Source organism: Hibiscus syriacus, unplaced genomic scaffold (assembly GCF_006381635.1).
Source record: "Hibiscus syriacus cultivar Baekdansim isolate YM2019G1 unplaced genomic scaffold, ASM638163v2 tig00110462_pilon, whole genome shotgun sequence".
Lineage (NCBI taxonomy): Eukaryota > Viridiplantae > Streptophyta > Magnoliopsida > Malvales > Malvaceae > Hibiscus > Hibiscus syriacus.
The window spans coordinates 2,537,218-2,552,782 of record NW_024062747.1 but is presented as its reverse complement, the minus strand read 5'-3'; the positions used below and the strand labels follow the sequence as shown (position 1 = coordinate 2,552,782).

At 33.7% G+C, this 15,565-nt stretch overlaps 3 protein-coding genes and 1 pseudogene across 4 annotated transcripts; 3 read left to right on the top strand and 1 right to left on the bottom strand.

Moving 5' to 3' along the window:
* Positions 1–4: 4 nt before the first annotated feature.
* Positions 5–3,311, bottom strand: LOC120126957 (B-cell receptor-associated protein 31-like). The gene is made up of 2 exons (XM_039144987.1): positions 2,714–3,311; positions 5–524 (listed from the first exon to the last, which is right to left on the bottom strand). The coding sequence occupies exons 1-2, from the start codon at positions 3,011–3,013 to the stop codon at positions 168–170; spliced, it is 657 nt and encodes a 218-aa protein (XP_039000918.1). The 5' UTR covers positions 3,014–3,311; the 3' UTR covers positions 5–167.
* Positions 3,312–7,042: 3,731 nt separating this feature from the next.
* On the top strand, positions 7,043–8,759 carry LOC120126955 (RPM1-interacting protein 4-like). 2 transcript variants are annotated; one of them, XM_039144986.1, is made up of 5 exons: positions 7,044–7,144; positions 7,608–7,754; positions 7,812–8,156; positions 8,356–8,538; positions 8,643–8,759. In XM_039144986.1, exons 1-5 carry the CDS (start codon positions 7,139–7,141, stop codon positions 8,670–8,672), a joined length of 711 nt encoding a protein of 236 aa, XP_039000917.1. In that variant the 5' UTR covers positions 7,044–7,138; the 3' UTR covers positions 8,673–8,759. The 2 variants fall into 2 exon arrangements, with proteins under 2 accessions (XP_039000916.1, XP_039000917.1); XM_039144985.1 differs by lacking the exon at positions 8,643–8,759 and having other exon boundaries at positions 7,043–7,144; positions 8,356–8,596.
* Positions 8,760–11,754: 2,995 nt separating this feature from the next.
* LOC120126822 (cell division control protein 45 homolog) lies at positions 11,755–12,405 on the top strand. The gene has a single exon (XM_039144898.1). It carries the CDS (start codon positions 11,770–11,772, stop codon positions 12,238–12,240), a length of 471 nt encoding a protein of 156 aa, XP_039000829.1. The 5' UTR covers positions 11,755–11,769; the 3' UTR covers positions 12,241–12,405.
* Positions 12,406–13,338: 933 nt separating this feature from the next.
* LOC120126772 lies at positions 13,339–15,510 on the top strand (annotated as a pseudogene).
* Positions 15,511–15,565: the final 55 nt, after the last annotated feature.

The window sequence follows — 15,565 nt, the reverse complement described above, 5'->3', positions numbered from 1 at the left end:
AGGCTAAATTTAGTTATGTCAACAATTAAAATTTCATGAGTTACAAAAATTTTCAACAACGCAGAGACCTACTTCCCCCCACTTGCACAGATCCATTTAGTCTCTTTAAGAAACATAAATCAATACCCTAAACACTTTTTCTTTTCACCCAGCCCTTCAACATTTCCTCAACTCTTGTATCCCGAAGCATGATTCTGAAGGTTTTGGTTATCTTCTAATAAACGATCATACTCAAGTAGCAAATCTGCAGATTGCTTTTGGAGAGCAGCAACATGCGCTTCTGCAGTTTCGATCTTCTTGTCTTTCTCTTCAGATTCCGACTTCAGCTTCTTCAGTTTCTCTGATAGTGTAGAGATTTCTTCTTTTAGTAGCTTTATCTCCTTGGAGGCTTTGTCGTCCTTGTCTTTAAGCTGTGATCTTTCTTTCTCGAGATGTTCGAGTTCCACTTTTGAAGATCCCACCCTACTCCTTAACCCAATAAGCTTTTTAATATAATGGTGCATACGATCAATTATGAAACCGAGTAACAGGGTAAACCTACAAGTTCAGACAATCACAATTATGCACCGATACCACTAAACAAAAGAATAAAAGCTTCTTCATTTCACTTGATATTACAAGCTTGAAGCTCACTCAGTTTATAATCAATGACTGAACAATTCACTTCAATTTTCAGATCACTAAAATTCAGGGATCGCAAAGGAAAATATTTAACTTCCAAAAATCCTCAAAGTTTTTGTCAGAAAAATCACCATGCCGTAAACCCAAAGGCCGTAAAGCTATGAAGGATTGGAGGGTAATACATCAACACGACTTTATATTTCCAAATTCCGGACATAAAAATGATGCACACGCATAATTTAAGCAATGAAAAATAAAGATCTCTACACCTCAAAACAGGGTACATATCCAGAATGGTTAGTGAGAGTTCAGTCAAAACCTTGTCACAGAAGTTCCATGAAATTGAACGGATATACCAGATGTTAGAAACCTTCAACATTTGATCTCATTATTAGAACAGTTCCATATAAAATTCTCTTCCATTCCAAACCCTTTATATTTGCAGATAAAATAGCGGTGTTCTTGCCCTAAACACCTTGAACTAAGTACAATGCATATAATAAAGCTTCAAACTGTTTAATTTTAAGCAAGGTTTTTATCACAAGACATCTTAAACTTTAATTTGGTATCCAATGTAAGTATAACCGTTGCATATCTAATCCAGAATTAACAATAGGTTAAGAAGGGTTTATGATGTGAGAACATACTAGTTACAAGACCTGGTAAAGTTCATAGTGATAATAGTCATGTCAGCTATGTTACAGACAATCGCTTATTTGATCCGACTGCTTCTAATTCTACATGATCCACAAAGTTAAAACAAAATGTAGAAATGATAGATCATATATATATATATATATATATATATATATATATATATATATATATATATATATATTTAAGTCGGTAATTGCAGAGTTTTGGTTACTCCATTTTTCACTGGAAAGCCAACAAATATCACTCCATTTCTCAAATATCTGATGGCTCAATGAAGTCTGGACAAGAGGAAACCGGTTAAAAGTCCACCAAGAGATGGAATTGTGAAGTGAACCGTTGGGGTAAATATCGGAAACAATAACTAGCTAACTACATGTGAGAATGCTGCCATGGAGGCTGAGAGTGATGAAAGCTGGTGGACTGAGATAACAAATGGAGGAGGAGGAAACTTAAAGATAGAGAGATGACAGAATGAAGTTTTTATTCAACATTGAAGAAATACTCTGCCTACAACCTAATACAAATATGGCTTATATAGCCCAAGTAAGCAACAAATCATAACAAACTAATAACAAATACTAACTAATATTTATTAACATTCTAATATTATAATACTACACCATACTTATTGATGGATATGTGGGTTCATAGGAATGAGGAAAAGACAACAACGAACCCCATACAACTGAAATAACCAAACACTCTACACAGCTAACTTCCAAAAGGTCTTGAGTTCAATTCCGCATCATCAACTATCGAATACAAATTTTGTTTCATTTTCCAAAATGCTCTAATGACTTGTCAAGCAAATGGACCTTCAATCACACATTTCAAAAGGCTATTGTTCTATAATGGTTTGAACACTGAATGATGCGTCATGTATCAATATCTATAACATTTTACCGTCGGTGAGTGACCATGTATTAAGTCTACTGACTCTTCATTAAGAGCCATTGACAAAATTCTCATTAAAAGATTAAAGCACTATTAATTTCCGTATGCAGAAATCAACTTAATGAGTCGATATAGGTAAACTGGTAATAAGACCCTATAGCTTATGTACCAGATTTCATGATATGTTAATATATTAACATTGCTTTCCCTGATACATAATGTTAATCTCAAATTCAGAAAGATGAACTATTGAACGACCTCGTGCGTTAGTCTCCACTATATACCCGTGCAGTTGTCCTCAGCCGCAAAGTTTGTTCGCATAGTTCCGACATCTACGTTTCTAGCGTTTTCCAAGTCCTTTAAGGTGTTCATTACATTCTAGGAGTTATTTCCTACTATTTCAGTTGATTAAGCACAACCTTAAAACCAAAGGTACCCGTTCAACATTGTAGACGCTAAAACAAAGGCAATAATTGAACAGTAGAGCAAAAACACAAAATTACTAACAGATGAATGCAAAAACCCAATGAGGCATGATAAAGAAGCAGATCATACCAATGAGTGAAGCTTCAAGCAAGTGGGTTCTCCATAGAACCTGATCCATAGGTGACATAGTTCCGAGCTTCGCACCCTTGTTCTGGATCTTGACAATGCTCGTGAGATTCGACAAAAGGATTACAGACATGGTACCAGCAATAGTTTTCACAGTAGCTGGACCTTTCCCCATCTTTATTTGATCTAAGCTCTTTATGACGAGCTCTCTTAAAGGCCCAATCTTCACCAGTAGAAGAAGCGCCATTACACCCTCAGCAAAAAGGACCAAGAACAATAACTGAATCATCCTAAAACACTTGATTTTGACTCAATGGTTATCGATCGTTCATCGGGTAAAGGGAAAAAAAGGGGAAATCGGTAGAAACGAGTGGGATTTCTTGGTTCTGGTAGCTGGTATTTAGTTTTGTTTTGTTTTTTTTTTACAAGAAATCGAAAATCCGCGTTTCAGTGAAGTAGGAATTATCTTTGGAAAACACTAAAAGATGTACACATTTAGCCCTAGTGTAGAAAGCAAGAAGCTCTTTTGGAGAAACTTACTAGTGTTTCTGCTTTTTCTTTTCCTTTCCTTTCCTTTCCTTTTTCCTTCCCTTTTTCCTTCTTCACAGCTGAGTTGATTCGTGTAACTTTTTTATTTGTTTATTTTAGAAATTGATTCGTGTAAATTAATGGATTAAGCTTGCGGATTAGTGGTGTGTGATCTGCTAATGGTCTTGCTTTTTAGGCAAAAGGTGCATGAAATAAACATTACTTTAGGTTATGGACTTATGGGTTAATTGTTATTATTAATAATTTTATTAAGTGATTTTTTTTTGTTATTGCCTTCCGATTTCAAGATTTTCCATGACTTAAACTCTAGTCTTTGTTTAAACAATAATAATAATTGGTGGGTCAACTCTTTACCATTTCAATTAGCCCTATTGATATTGATTGATTTTAATAATAAAAAAATTATTATTTTAATGATATGATAAATATAATATAATATATGTGATTGGTGCATAAGTTTGATATAATATTATATTCATCATACTATTAAAATAATAATATTTATTATTATTAAAATCACTTAATACCTGTATTATGTTGTGATTGAAATAGACCATAAAATAATTTATCCTGATAAAGACAGCAAAAACATGGAGACAGACGCATTCCAGTTGTTTTCCTGACATGGCAAATTTGTAATTCAATCTCAATGTTTTGCCGGCAACTCATTTGGTATGGTTTGGTCTTCGGTGGTAGGTAGCTTGTGTCAAACCGTTAATATAGGGATGGCTTCGTCAAATGTACAAACAGCAACCCGTAGCCTGTAAAGTACACCCAACTGTTTCTTCTAATATTCAACTTCATCTTATGTTAAGTTATATGATCTTAAATCGGATAAAAGCTCTTTTGATTTCAATGATGCTTTTCATTAACAAAAATTGAACTCAATATTAAAATAGTATACTTTATATATATTTTTAAATAACTTAAAATTTTATAATACAATGTCTATAGGATTTTTTTAACCTATAAATAACATACATATACAATTATAAACACAATTATTAAATTTTAGGGTGTGACGACTTTAGTGATAAAAGAGAATATTGTTATCTTTAGAAGTCTTGAGTTCAAACAATTGTATTTATGAGATGTGTTACGTTGTCAATAAATTAAGAAGGATTTGTGCATGGCCCATGCAAGAGGAAGACGTAATGCACTCCATGTGCCATTGGAGTTGAGAAACGCATAGTAAACCATGCAACTTTGCCAGCCATAAATGCATGGACACCCATGCGTCTTCGAGGGGTTGTATTATACGACGTTGGGACGACATCATTATCCGATCAACATTATAGCATTAATCCCATTTCACGAAATAATCTCTCCACAACATTATCCGACAAAATAGTACATTATTTGAAAATTTCAACATGTCCTAATCAATTAAAAAGATATTCATTACTTTTTTTCATATCATGCGTACATATAAATTTTAATTTTCAAATCAGGTTTTTTTATTAATATATCATAATTAAACATAAACTAAAGCATTATCTTGAGGGTCTTCATCCCATTTTCTCAAATGGGATGTTTTGAACAATAGTGCAAAAAAGATGCAAGAAGTAATGAGTGTCTTCCACACTAGGATCACTCGACATCTTCTACATGTCATAGGAGCATAGGATAGGAATGCATGAATGTATAACGATTATGAGAGTATGGGTTCTTTGCGTTTTCATGAAGACGTCGATTATTCTGAATGTTTTTTTTATAGTAATGTTCAAAAAAGATTATTTAAAAAAATAATTTAAAAAACGTATTAATCGGGAAAAAATTTGGTACATTAATTAATTAATTTACTAATTAAAATAAATTTATTGATTAAAATATTAAATTTGTACGATATTAAAATGATTCTATAGTGACCATCTATGTATATGTCATTGTTAATATACTATTATTTCAATTTATATGATTCAGGCTACCACGTCAGATTAGTGAAAAAGTTGACAGGTCAGTCAACATCTGCTTTAAAAGCACAACAATTTGACTATTAAGCATAGAGCAGGGCATACACACGGCTTTTAAGAACAAGTCAGCCGCCATTGGAATGACCCATTTTGGTGTTGATTTGAATTTCTTCGCGTCGATTTTAACCCTTCCGACAGAAAATTTCATCTGTTTATAAAGTAGGGTAAATTACAGATTTGATCACTTTTGTTTAAGTTTTATAAATATATGGTTACTGAATTCAAAAAACATAATATATAGTCACTTTCGTTTTATTTTAATTAACACGCGGTCACTGAAACATTAACTTATGTTAGTTTGATGATGTGACACGTTAATAAAATTACAAAATACTAATTAAGGACCATTTTATAAATTCAAAATAATTTAGGGACAAAGTTCTAGTTTACTCTTTTTTAATATTATTTTATTCTTTTGCTTCCAAAATCCAATTCAACTACACAAATCTCATTGCAGACAGAGATGCTTTCATGGTCTGGGCCACTGATGAGAAAGTGACACGCTTCTGCACTTGGGAGCCTTACACCAACAAAGAAGATGGCTTGAACTACATCAAGAACATCGTGTTGCCTCACCCTTGGTTCCGAGCAATATGCGTCGACAACCGACCGGTCGGGGTCATTCGGTGACTTCGAATTGAGGGAACGATAAATGCAGGGGAGAACTCGGGTATGTTTTGGCGTCCAAGTATTGGGGCAAAGGGATCGCCACGAGGGCTGTGAATATGGTAGCTGGGACCATATTTGATGAATGGCCTCATTTGGAGAGACTCGAAGCTCTTGTCGATGGTCACAGAGGGTTTTGGAGAAAGATGGCTTCATAGAGAAGGTGTTTTGAGGAAGTATGCCATTTTCAAGGGAATGCCAATAGACTCTACTTGTTATTTGCAGCATCCATTCTCATCTCCTCTAGTGTCGCATAGTGTCGCAAGCTCCGCAGCTTTCTTCAACAAGTTCCGTCTTCGTCTCGAGGCGGCTATTTTACTCGCTTTTTCATTGCCCATAGCCATGGAAGCAAAGGAGAAGGGAGGGAAAGCGGTGTGCGGCGGCGCATGCGGGGAAGGTAGGGGAAGAAGAAAAGAATATTAAAATAGGTAAATTACAACTTAGTCCCTAAGTTACTTTGAATTTATAAAATAATCTCTAATTAGTATTTTATCTAAAATTTAGAGATTAAATTAAAAATTAAACACTTTTACTAATGTGTCACGTTATCAAATAACATTAATCAACGTTTTTAAGTGGTCACATCTCAATTAAAATAAAATGAAAGTTATTATGTATTATATTTTTTTTAAATCCATTAATCACATTTATAAAACTCAAACAAAAGTAATGAAATCAATACTTTACCTATAAAGTAATACAATCATCTTTAAAAGGATTTTTTTTAATATAACATATACTTTAAATAACAATGATTTAAGGCTATCAGAAATTATAATTTAATTGTAAATCTAAATTTAACAAAATCGAATCATAACCAATCGATTTTCAAAAACTTTTTAGTCGAGGGAACGTTGATACAGTCGTGGAAGGAGTGGAAATTTTAAAATTTGATCAGAAAAAAAAAAGGATAAGATGGGTTGAAAAGCACGAGAGAGACATCTGAAAATGAGTAGAAGCATATATTTTTACAGAGAGGAGAATGGTCAAATATTACCGGTGGCGCCGGTCAATGGTTGAGATACTCTCTAAATTCTCTCTATAAAAGGTCTCTTCCTTATTTCTCTCTCTATAAACGGTCTCTTCTTTCTCTCTCTTTCTTGTGTTTGAAATTCTCCGTTGAAGGGTTCTTTGATCGTAGAATTTTCTGGGTCTTATTTGTAGTTTGTTTGATTACGAAAGAAGCTGATTCTGGGTTTTCTTTCTCGAGTTTGCTAGAGTGATAAATGGCAGTAAGTTTATCTCTTTTTAATCTTTCTTCCAGGTTCATTAGTTGCTTTTGCTTTGGTTTAGTTTACACTATTCTTCTGTTTGTTTCCTGGGAAAATTGCAAAAGACAGGAAGACGAGAGTCATGGAGTTTGTGGTTTTAAGCCATCCTATGTTCACTTCCATATTCCGATCTCTGTAATTTGTTTGTAACTAAAACTCTTTTGGAATCATAAAAGCACAATTTCATACATCTATGACAGGAAGAATGATTACAAAGTTGATTACTTTCTGCAATAAGGAAACATTTTTTGTCTGATTTCTTTATAACATGACGTGTTTTGTCGAAATCCATTGCTTGATTGATTCATTTTAAGATTTGGGATTGCTTATGCTCCATCTGTAATCTGCTACTGTTTTCCCCCATTAATGATAAAGATAAATTTGTTCGTGTTTTATCTGTAACAAGCTTCTGTCGCCATTGCAGCAACGTTCTCGTGTACCCAAGTTTGGCAATTGGGAGAGTGAAGGGAATGTTCCCTACACGGCCTATTTCGATAAGGCCCGCCAGGATCGAAATGGAGGAAAGATTGTGAACCCAAATGATCCCCAGGAGAGTCCGGCATTACATCAAGATTATGTTGCTCCAACTAGAGCTCCCCCTGCTTTACGACCAAACCCGGAATCGAATGAACCAGTAGGACATGGGCCTGGAAGGAGCAGGGAGGAAGGTGACCTCAAACAATATGCTGACTCTCCGGCGCGTAACGAGAACTTTAACCGCAGAGCTTCCGAGGACTCTAAACCTTCTCGTTACGGTGGTGGAGTAAGTTCCGGTGAAGCCCCGAAACGATCTGCAAGAGCAAGCATTGGATCTGAAAACAGCATAGATAAATCACCACTTCATCACCAGGCACGGGGCGCAGGGAGGGGTAGCATGGCATCACCTGCGTGGGAAGGAAAGACTTCATACGATAGTAGCCATGGTACTCCTGGGAGAACCAAAATGAGGCCAAGCGCTAGAGGCAATGAAAGTGTAATATATCTTTCTTCGCCCTTTTCCTTTCCGATGTGGAATTCACGTTCGCTGTGACAATCGCTTATCGAAAACTTGAGGTCTTCATGATTGGCAGCCTACATGACACTCGCCTCATGAAAGCCTTATCTACCTGAACGTAAATATTTGTCATTTGATTTAAAGCATGGTGCTAATAATCTGATTTCTGGTGTCACAGCCTGATAAAGGTGCTGCTGTTCCAAAATTTGGTGACTGGGACGAGAACAACCCATCCTCCGCCGATGGTTACACTCACATTTTTAATCAGGTGCGTGAAGAGCGGAACAACGGAGGCAAGGTAACACCGGGGGAGCGATCTCCATACCACACTGCCCGAAAACCAACTAACGGCCGTGCAAAGGTATGGTTTTCCTCTGACCTCACTAGGCACTTTGATTGCTAATGCCAGTGGTTTCTGAAAATCTTTACACAAACATTAATTCTTTATTTCTTCATTTTCCCCAGGGTTGCTGCTTCCCGTTCTGGAGGAAATGAGCGGATTTTGCTATAAATTTGCGTGGAACATTGTAAATACATTGAAGGCTCCATCAAAGCATAGGAATTTCACTGAAGTTGAGGGTTCGCAACGTATTTGCACCTTTTGTTTTCTTTCTTTTTCATGGTAGTCTATTTGATGAACATGTTTTGTTCTTTCCCCTTCCTCTCTTAGATTGTCTGTTTTTGTAAACCACTTTACATTGCAGTTATGTTTTGGTTAGAAATAACAGCAAAAGCATATTCTTTTATTGCATTCTAAATGTTTTGGTCGAATTATTTGGTTAAATCATTTGTTGTTTTCCCTTCCATACGCCAATAATATGAGATTCGAGAGCATACTATGTTATATTTACTCTAGATTTATATACATATAAAAATTAGAATCCCAAAACATTGACCTTCAAGGTTTCGGGTACAGCTGCATGGAAGTTTGAAATTATTGACTTGATTTCTTCAAACAATAATAACTTGACGGGGTCATCCATCCAGAGAAAAAGCCACAATGTTACTAGCTGCAGGCAATCCAAACTAACACGTTCCACATTTCGAAGGGATGTTCTGTTAGATTAGAATATTTCAAACTTTTTAAATTTCTAAATTGGATTAATCTTCATATTATGGTTAAAATTTGAATATTATTTAAAATACAGTAAAATATACAAATAATTTCTGATATAAGATATTATTTTTTGAGTTTTAGACTATTAAAATTTATAAAATGAACCCTCAGTTATAGGATGTTTTTTGTTCAGTTGCTCGACTAGCAGTAGTTTTGTTTCTGCAGTTCTGGTGGTTCTGAGTTTGTTCCTTATGGTGCTGGCCTATTTGGGAGTTTTCTGTGAATTTTGGATTTCCAGGCGGTTTATGGCAACCACCTCGGCTTTCAAAGATGCTGTTAGGGTGTGTTGGGTTCTGCAGCAATGTTTAATTTGCATTTATCTTTAATCGTGAGAGGGGGCCGCTTGTGTGTTTGTGAGGGAAGAGTGTTTTGGTGTCTGATTTGTAAATCGAATGGTTCTTTCTCGATTCGGTCGCACTCTTTTTCCTCTGTTTAGGTTTAAGAATGTTTTTTAATGTGGTTCTTCTACGTCATTCTTTGTACGAGTTTTTTTTGTTTTGAATTCATATAATACATTTTAAAAATTATAAAATGGTCACATGATCTTTTATTATGTTTTAAATTCGTCTTTTTATATTAAAAAATTAACGGTAATTTAAATTGGATGATAACATATTAATTGATATATGATAGTCGTTTGAGATTATGAGATCAAATTTTATCATAGCTCAAACATGTTAACTTCTAGCTTAGACTGTCGTCAAATTTTTAACGGAAAATGACGAGTTTGAAACATAATAAATAGTCAGGTGATTATTTTATAAATTTCAATAGTCGGTGACTCAACAAAGCAATGTCATGTAATTAAGAGAATATTTATATACTTTATTCTTAAAATATGAATATTAAATTTAGATTTTACATTAAAATAAATAAAATCTTTATAAATTTCATCAATATTATTTATTTTTAAAACACGAAAAATTACTAATGCCAATACAACAAATACATATTGCTTTACAGTTTGACGCACGAATTTAAATATTTTACACCTCCAATTGATGGAATTGATATTAACGTCTGAATTAACAATTAGATTAGCATAAAAACTTGATTGATTTAGCATTAACGTTTATGATTAATTTAATTTTTGTATAATAATTTTGGGATGTTTGCTAAAATTAATCGTTTTCAATATTACATGGACAGTCAAATTATTCCAAAAAGTTAAAATCAAAGGCTAAATCTACATTTTGGTACTTAAATTTATCTTCAAAGGGTAATATGATTATTAAGGTTTTTCTTGTATCTAAACTTAGTTTTAAGGTTTAATTTGGTACTTAAACACCTTTATTTAGTTTTAAGGTTTAATTTGGTGCTTAAACGCCTTTATCCCCAAAACTACACACTTGAACTTGTTGGTTAAAATTATTACTCAAATATAATTTTGGGTAAAGTGCACAAATGGTCCTCCGACTAAAAGGCACTACTTTGTTGATTCCCTTGACTACTAAAAATTACAAAATGATCTCCTAACTATTGGGCGATGTCTTATCGAGTCCTCACAAAATAATCACCGACTATTCATATATTCCAAAGTCGTTCATTTCTATTAAAAATTGACGATCGTTTGAGCTAGATGTTAATATACTGATTGAAATATGATAGAGCATATTTTAATGATGTATACTAACATTGTCGTAGCTTTCAAGAACTAGCTCGACAATAAAATATTTTAAGCACTTGCTCAGTGACATAATATAAACACATTTTCGATCCATAAAATACAACTCAAACAGTTCTCGAATCATATTTTATCATATCCTAATCAATAGGTTAACATCTTACTCAGATGACCACTCTTTTTTTAACATAAAATAATGATTTTGGAACATATGAATACACGGTTGACCATTATGTAACTTTTAATAGTCTGAGAACTCAACAAAGCGGGGGATATAGTTGAGGAACCATTTTATAAATTTCGTAGTTGGAGACTCAACAAAATAGTGTCTATAATTTGTTATCCAAATTGTTATTTACTATAAATTATTTATTTGAAATATAAAAATTTAGATACTAATTTGAACTTAAAAGTAAAGTTCATATGCTTAATTGAAAAAATGTAGGTACGAAATTGAACCTTAAAACCGATCAAGTATCTAATTGGACAAAATAAAAGTTTGGATAACCAGATTGCATTATGAAACAAAATTAGGGTATCAAAATAGATATTTATCCAAAATTAAACAACAATCCGTCGGCGTGAGTGAAAGTCAAGAGCGCCAAAAATTCGCGGTCGCTCAAAACAAATCAAAATTTCAATGAAAGCCCACCAAAATTAAAAAAAAAACCAAATGAACGTCATTCACAACTAAAACAAAAGGAAAGCGCTGAGAAAATTTCATCATTCCTTTCTCCTCCTTCAGTCTAGGAAAATCAGATGGAAACCCTTGAAGTATATCGCTTAATGATTTCTACTACAAAAGCTCCTTGCGTTTACATGGTTATACTTCTAGGGTTTCAGCAGCAGATATGGTTTACGGGGTTACTGCATTGCTTGAATCATTCATGCAATCGGACGGCACGTGTGCTCCGAAGCAGTTCGGGATGGCATACGATGCTCTGTCACTAGGTAATCTCGATAAGCTGAAATCTGGAATGCAACAAGCAATCAAGATACGAAGAGCTATTCTTAGGCAAGGAAGTGCTGCAATAACGACGAGTGGCTGCATCAGGAGTGGGAGAAAGTTTAGGTGGGTGAAGCTTGAAGATTCAGTAGACACCAAGCTGTTGGGTCAACCCCAGGCTCTGACTAAGTTCTGTTACTTTCTAATGGATGCCTTGAAGGAGAAAGGAGCTAAGTTGAAGCCTTTGCTTTGTGCCTGCATATTGCAAGATTCCTCTAAGGTGTTGATTGTTGGGGTCTGCGGGAAGCCTCATCTCGGTGCACTTAAAGGGAATTCAGTCGGTCTTGCATTCAGGAACGCGGCCGAGGAAACATGAGCTGAATTCTTCCATGAGCTGTTTGAATCTTCATGGATTGTGTTGGATGCAGGTGTTGTTAATTCCTTCATGGTCAAACTAACTGAACAGCTTTGATGTAAAGCTTTCAATAGTAGGGCAATTGTAACTTTGCTTTGTCAAAATGAAAACATTTGTTCATTAATTTTAAGCGAATAACATGATAACTCCGGTCAAGTAATTGGCTTTATTACATGTTTGGCGTTTCCTCAAATGATGTAATGATTGTTGGATTCAATTGTCATGTTTCTTTAAGAATTTTCTTTTGTTCATGTGCTTGCATATGTATTGTTTTCCTTTTCCTCAGGTTTAGTTTAATCGTTTAACACTTTAAACTTCATTTTTATTTTAATGGTACTTTTATCGGTATATTTATAAGAGAATATAAGATCAATTATACATGCTTTAATATTTAATTTCTTCTGATTTATAAATAAGGAGAGGTCTAAATAATATAAATATTATATTAAAAAATTGATACGATATACTAAAATGCTAAAGTGTCAAATTAATTTAAAAAACATTTAAAATTATAAGAAATTAGAGAAAATTAATTTATCAATACAAGTAACTTGATTTGTTAATAATTAAAATTGAATGATATTATATGATAAACTTAAAAATTTATACTCTATTGAAAAATTGAGATTAAATTGAATAATCTAAAATATAAATTATCCCATAAATTAACAATTATGTTATAATAGTATAATACCAACTCTAAATTGTATTCTTATTTATTTTTCAAATAAAGCCGTTTCACATCAGCCCACTGTTTATTTAATTAATTTTGTTTAAATAATATTATATATGGTATAATATAGATTACAAATCATAATTAATTTCAATGATAATTATTAAAATGTATTAAATCAGTATTTCTTTGGTAGTCTATTTATTAGAAGAGTTTTTTGGGTAAGCTATTAAATCAATTATTCAGTACCCATATAATTAAATATATATGATATTATTATATAATTATATTAAAAATACCAATTATACAAAAATCAATAATAATTTAGCTTTTTTATATATAAAAAAAACACAGTAGTGATAATTTAAGTTCAAACAAGATATATCTCGAACCCATGTCTCCTCCATTTGTGCGTCGCGGTTACTCTCAAAACCCTTAACAGGGAAGACTTTCAGAAGGTTTCTGGGCTTCGCTTGTTTTCTTCGATTTTTTTGGTTTTTTATTTTTTCTGGAAATTTTTTAAAGCGATTGGATTTCGGGGTAAGATTTTGATATCTCAACTCTCCTTAATTCCCTCATCAATTTGTTTTCTTATTTCAATTCTCTTTTATTCAAGTATCGGTGTTACTGTTGATTCGTATTCCTTGGATTTCTGGAAATTTTTAAAAGGATACATTGCCCTATTCGATAAAATTTCTTTAATTTTAAATTGTCATTCGATTATTAGTTTATTACACTTCATAGCTGTTTTTGTTTTGGCCCATCGTTTGAATGAAATAAATAGTTGCAACTCGTTTGTGATATATATATATATATATGTATATGCTAAAATATCTCTCATTCACCTTGGAGGTGTTCCTATCCTTATTGAACTGGTTTGTGTTTAGTGAAAGCTTGATATTATATATATGGTGAACGAATGTGAGGAAGTTATTCTTTTTAGCTGTCTTTTAGGTTTTATTGAGGCTGTGATATTTAGGCAGTGAAGAGAAAATTATAAGCAGACATGAACACTATTGAAACGAGGGTCCCTTCTCTCAGAGGGTATCGACATAGGAAGATAGTGCTGGATCTAAATGTTCCTCCCTGTGATATTAGAGAGCAGGCTGACCTCGAGGAAGTGGTCAGCTATTCCATAGAGCCCGTGCCACCTGATACCATTGATGTTGAAGCTATTGAAGATGATGTAATTGAATCTTCTGCTACAGCATTTGCAGAGGTTTGCTTCTCTTGCTTAATAATTTTTTTGTTTTCTTCTCTTTAACTGTATGTGACATTTGTTTTATGGATTCATTTCAATCATGGGTGTCACTAGTTTTCTTGGGATTTATGTCAGGCTAAAAATAATTCAAGGAGCAGCAGTAGAGGGACCGTTATGGACGTGGATTCAGGTAGTTCAATTTATGAGGGAAGCACGTTCATAATATTTCCTTCATGTTGCAGCAGCAGGATTTTATGTTTGTTTCTTAACAAATGCTTGTTTTGATGCACCATTTCCACCTTGCAAATTCAGTCTATTTATCTATATGAGGTCAAAATAGTCCTTGTTAATTTCAAGCAATATGATAAGAAAAAAAATATTTGACCTTAACCGAGATAGATGATATTTGCTTGGCAACACTCTGGGCCAGTCCAATCTTATGTTTTGTGATTGCCCAGGTCAACCTGTTTAGAGAATGGTGGTTCTTTGTTTCATTCATTTATCTTTCAAACCTTGGATTACTGTCTGAAGTTGATGTATCTCACACCTCTCTTCTTCCAGGTCGTCTGGCTTGGTCAACTACTAATAATCAGAACAAACGTAGAAGACTTAATCTGAGCCAAACAGTTATCAATTGTGATCAATACATTAATTTGGAAAGCACTCCACAATCTATTGTAAGAACTCTTGCATCTGTTTGTTATTCAAAAGATGTAATCTAATATTTTCAAGGAAAGAATGTTTGAGTTTGGCTGCTTATATAAGACATTGTGATTGGACATCTCTTGTTATTTTTGTCCATCCATGTGTTCACACGGTGGTGGTGCATCTTTGACTTTGATTAGATTTATGAATGTTTTAAGTCTCATTAACTATTCTATTGGCAGGTCAAGGAAATTATAGAGTTGCAACCACCCCAAAGAAACCAACCTTCAATTGTCCAATTTGCATGGGTTCATTTGCCGAGGAGATGTCGACAAGGTGTGGGCACATATTTTGCAAGGCATGCATTAAAACTGCATTAGCTGAGCAGCGCAAATGCCCAACTTGCAGGAAAAGAGTCATCGCGAAGGAACTAATCAGGGTCTTCCTTCCATCAGCTAGTTAAATATGAGCTCTATGCCCAATTAGTAACGTAAGTTTAATGTTCTATATCTTTATTTTATAGTTAAATTTTCATTAGTAAAAGAGAATGAAATCATAGGTTGTTATTAAAGTGAATTATGTTTGTACGATGAATACTCCGTTGTGGAAGATGTGGAGCTTGGTGATTTTTCCTTGTAGTCTTTTGATATATGGCAGCTTTGTGAATGCTATTATTTGTTCTTTTAAATGATGTTCTTATGATTGTTTTTTTCAGTGATAATTCAAACTGCCCTTGAATGGAGTTGGTATGTCAACGGAACAAAACT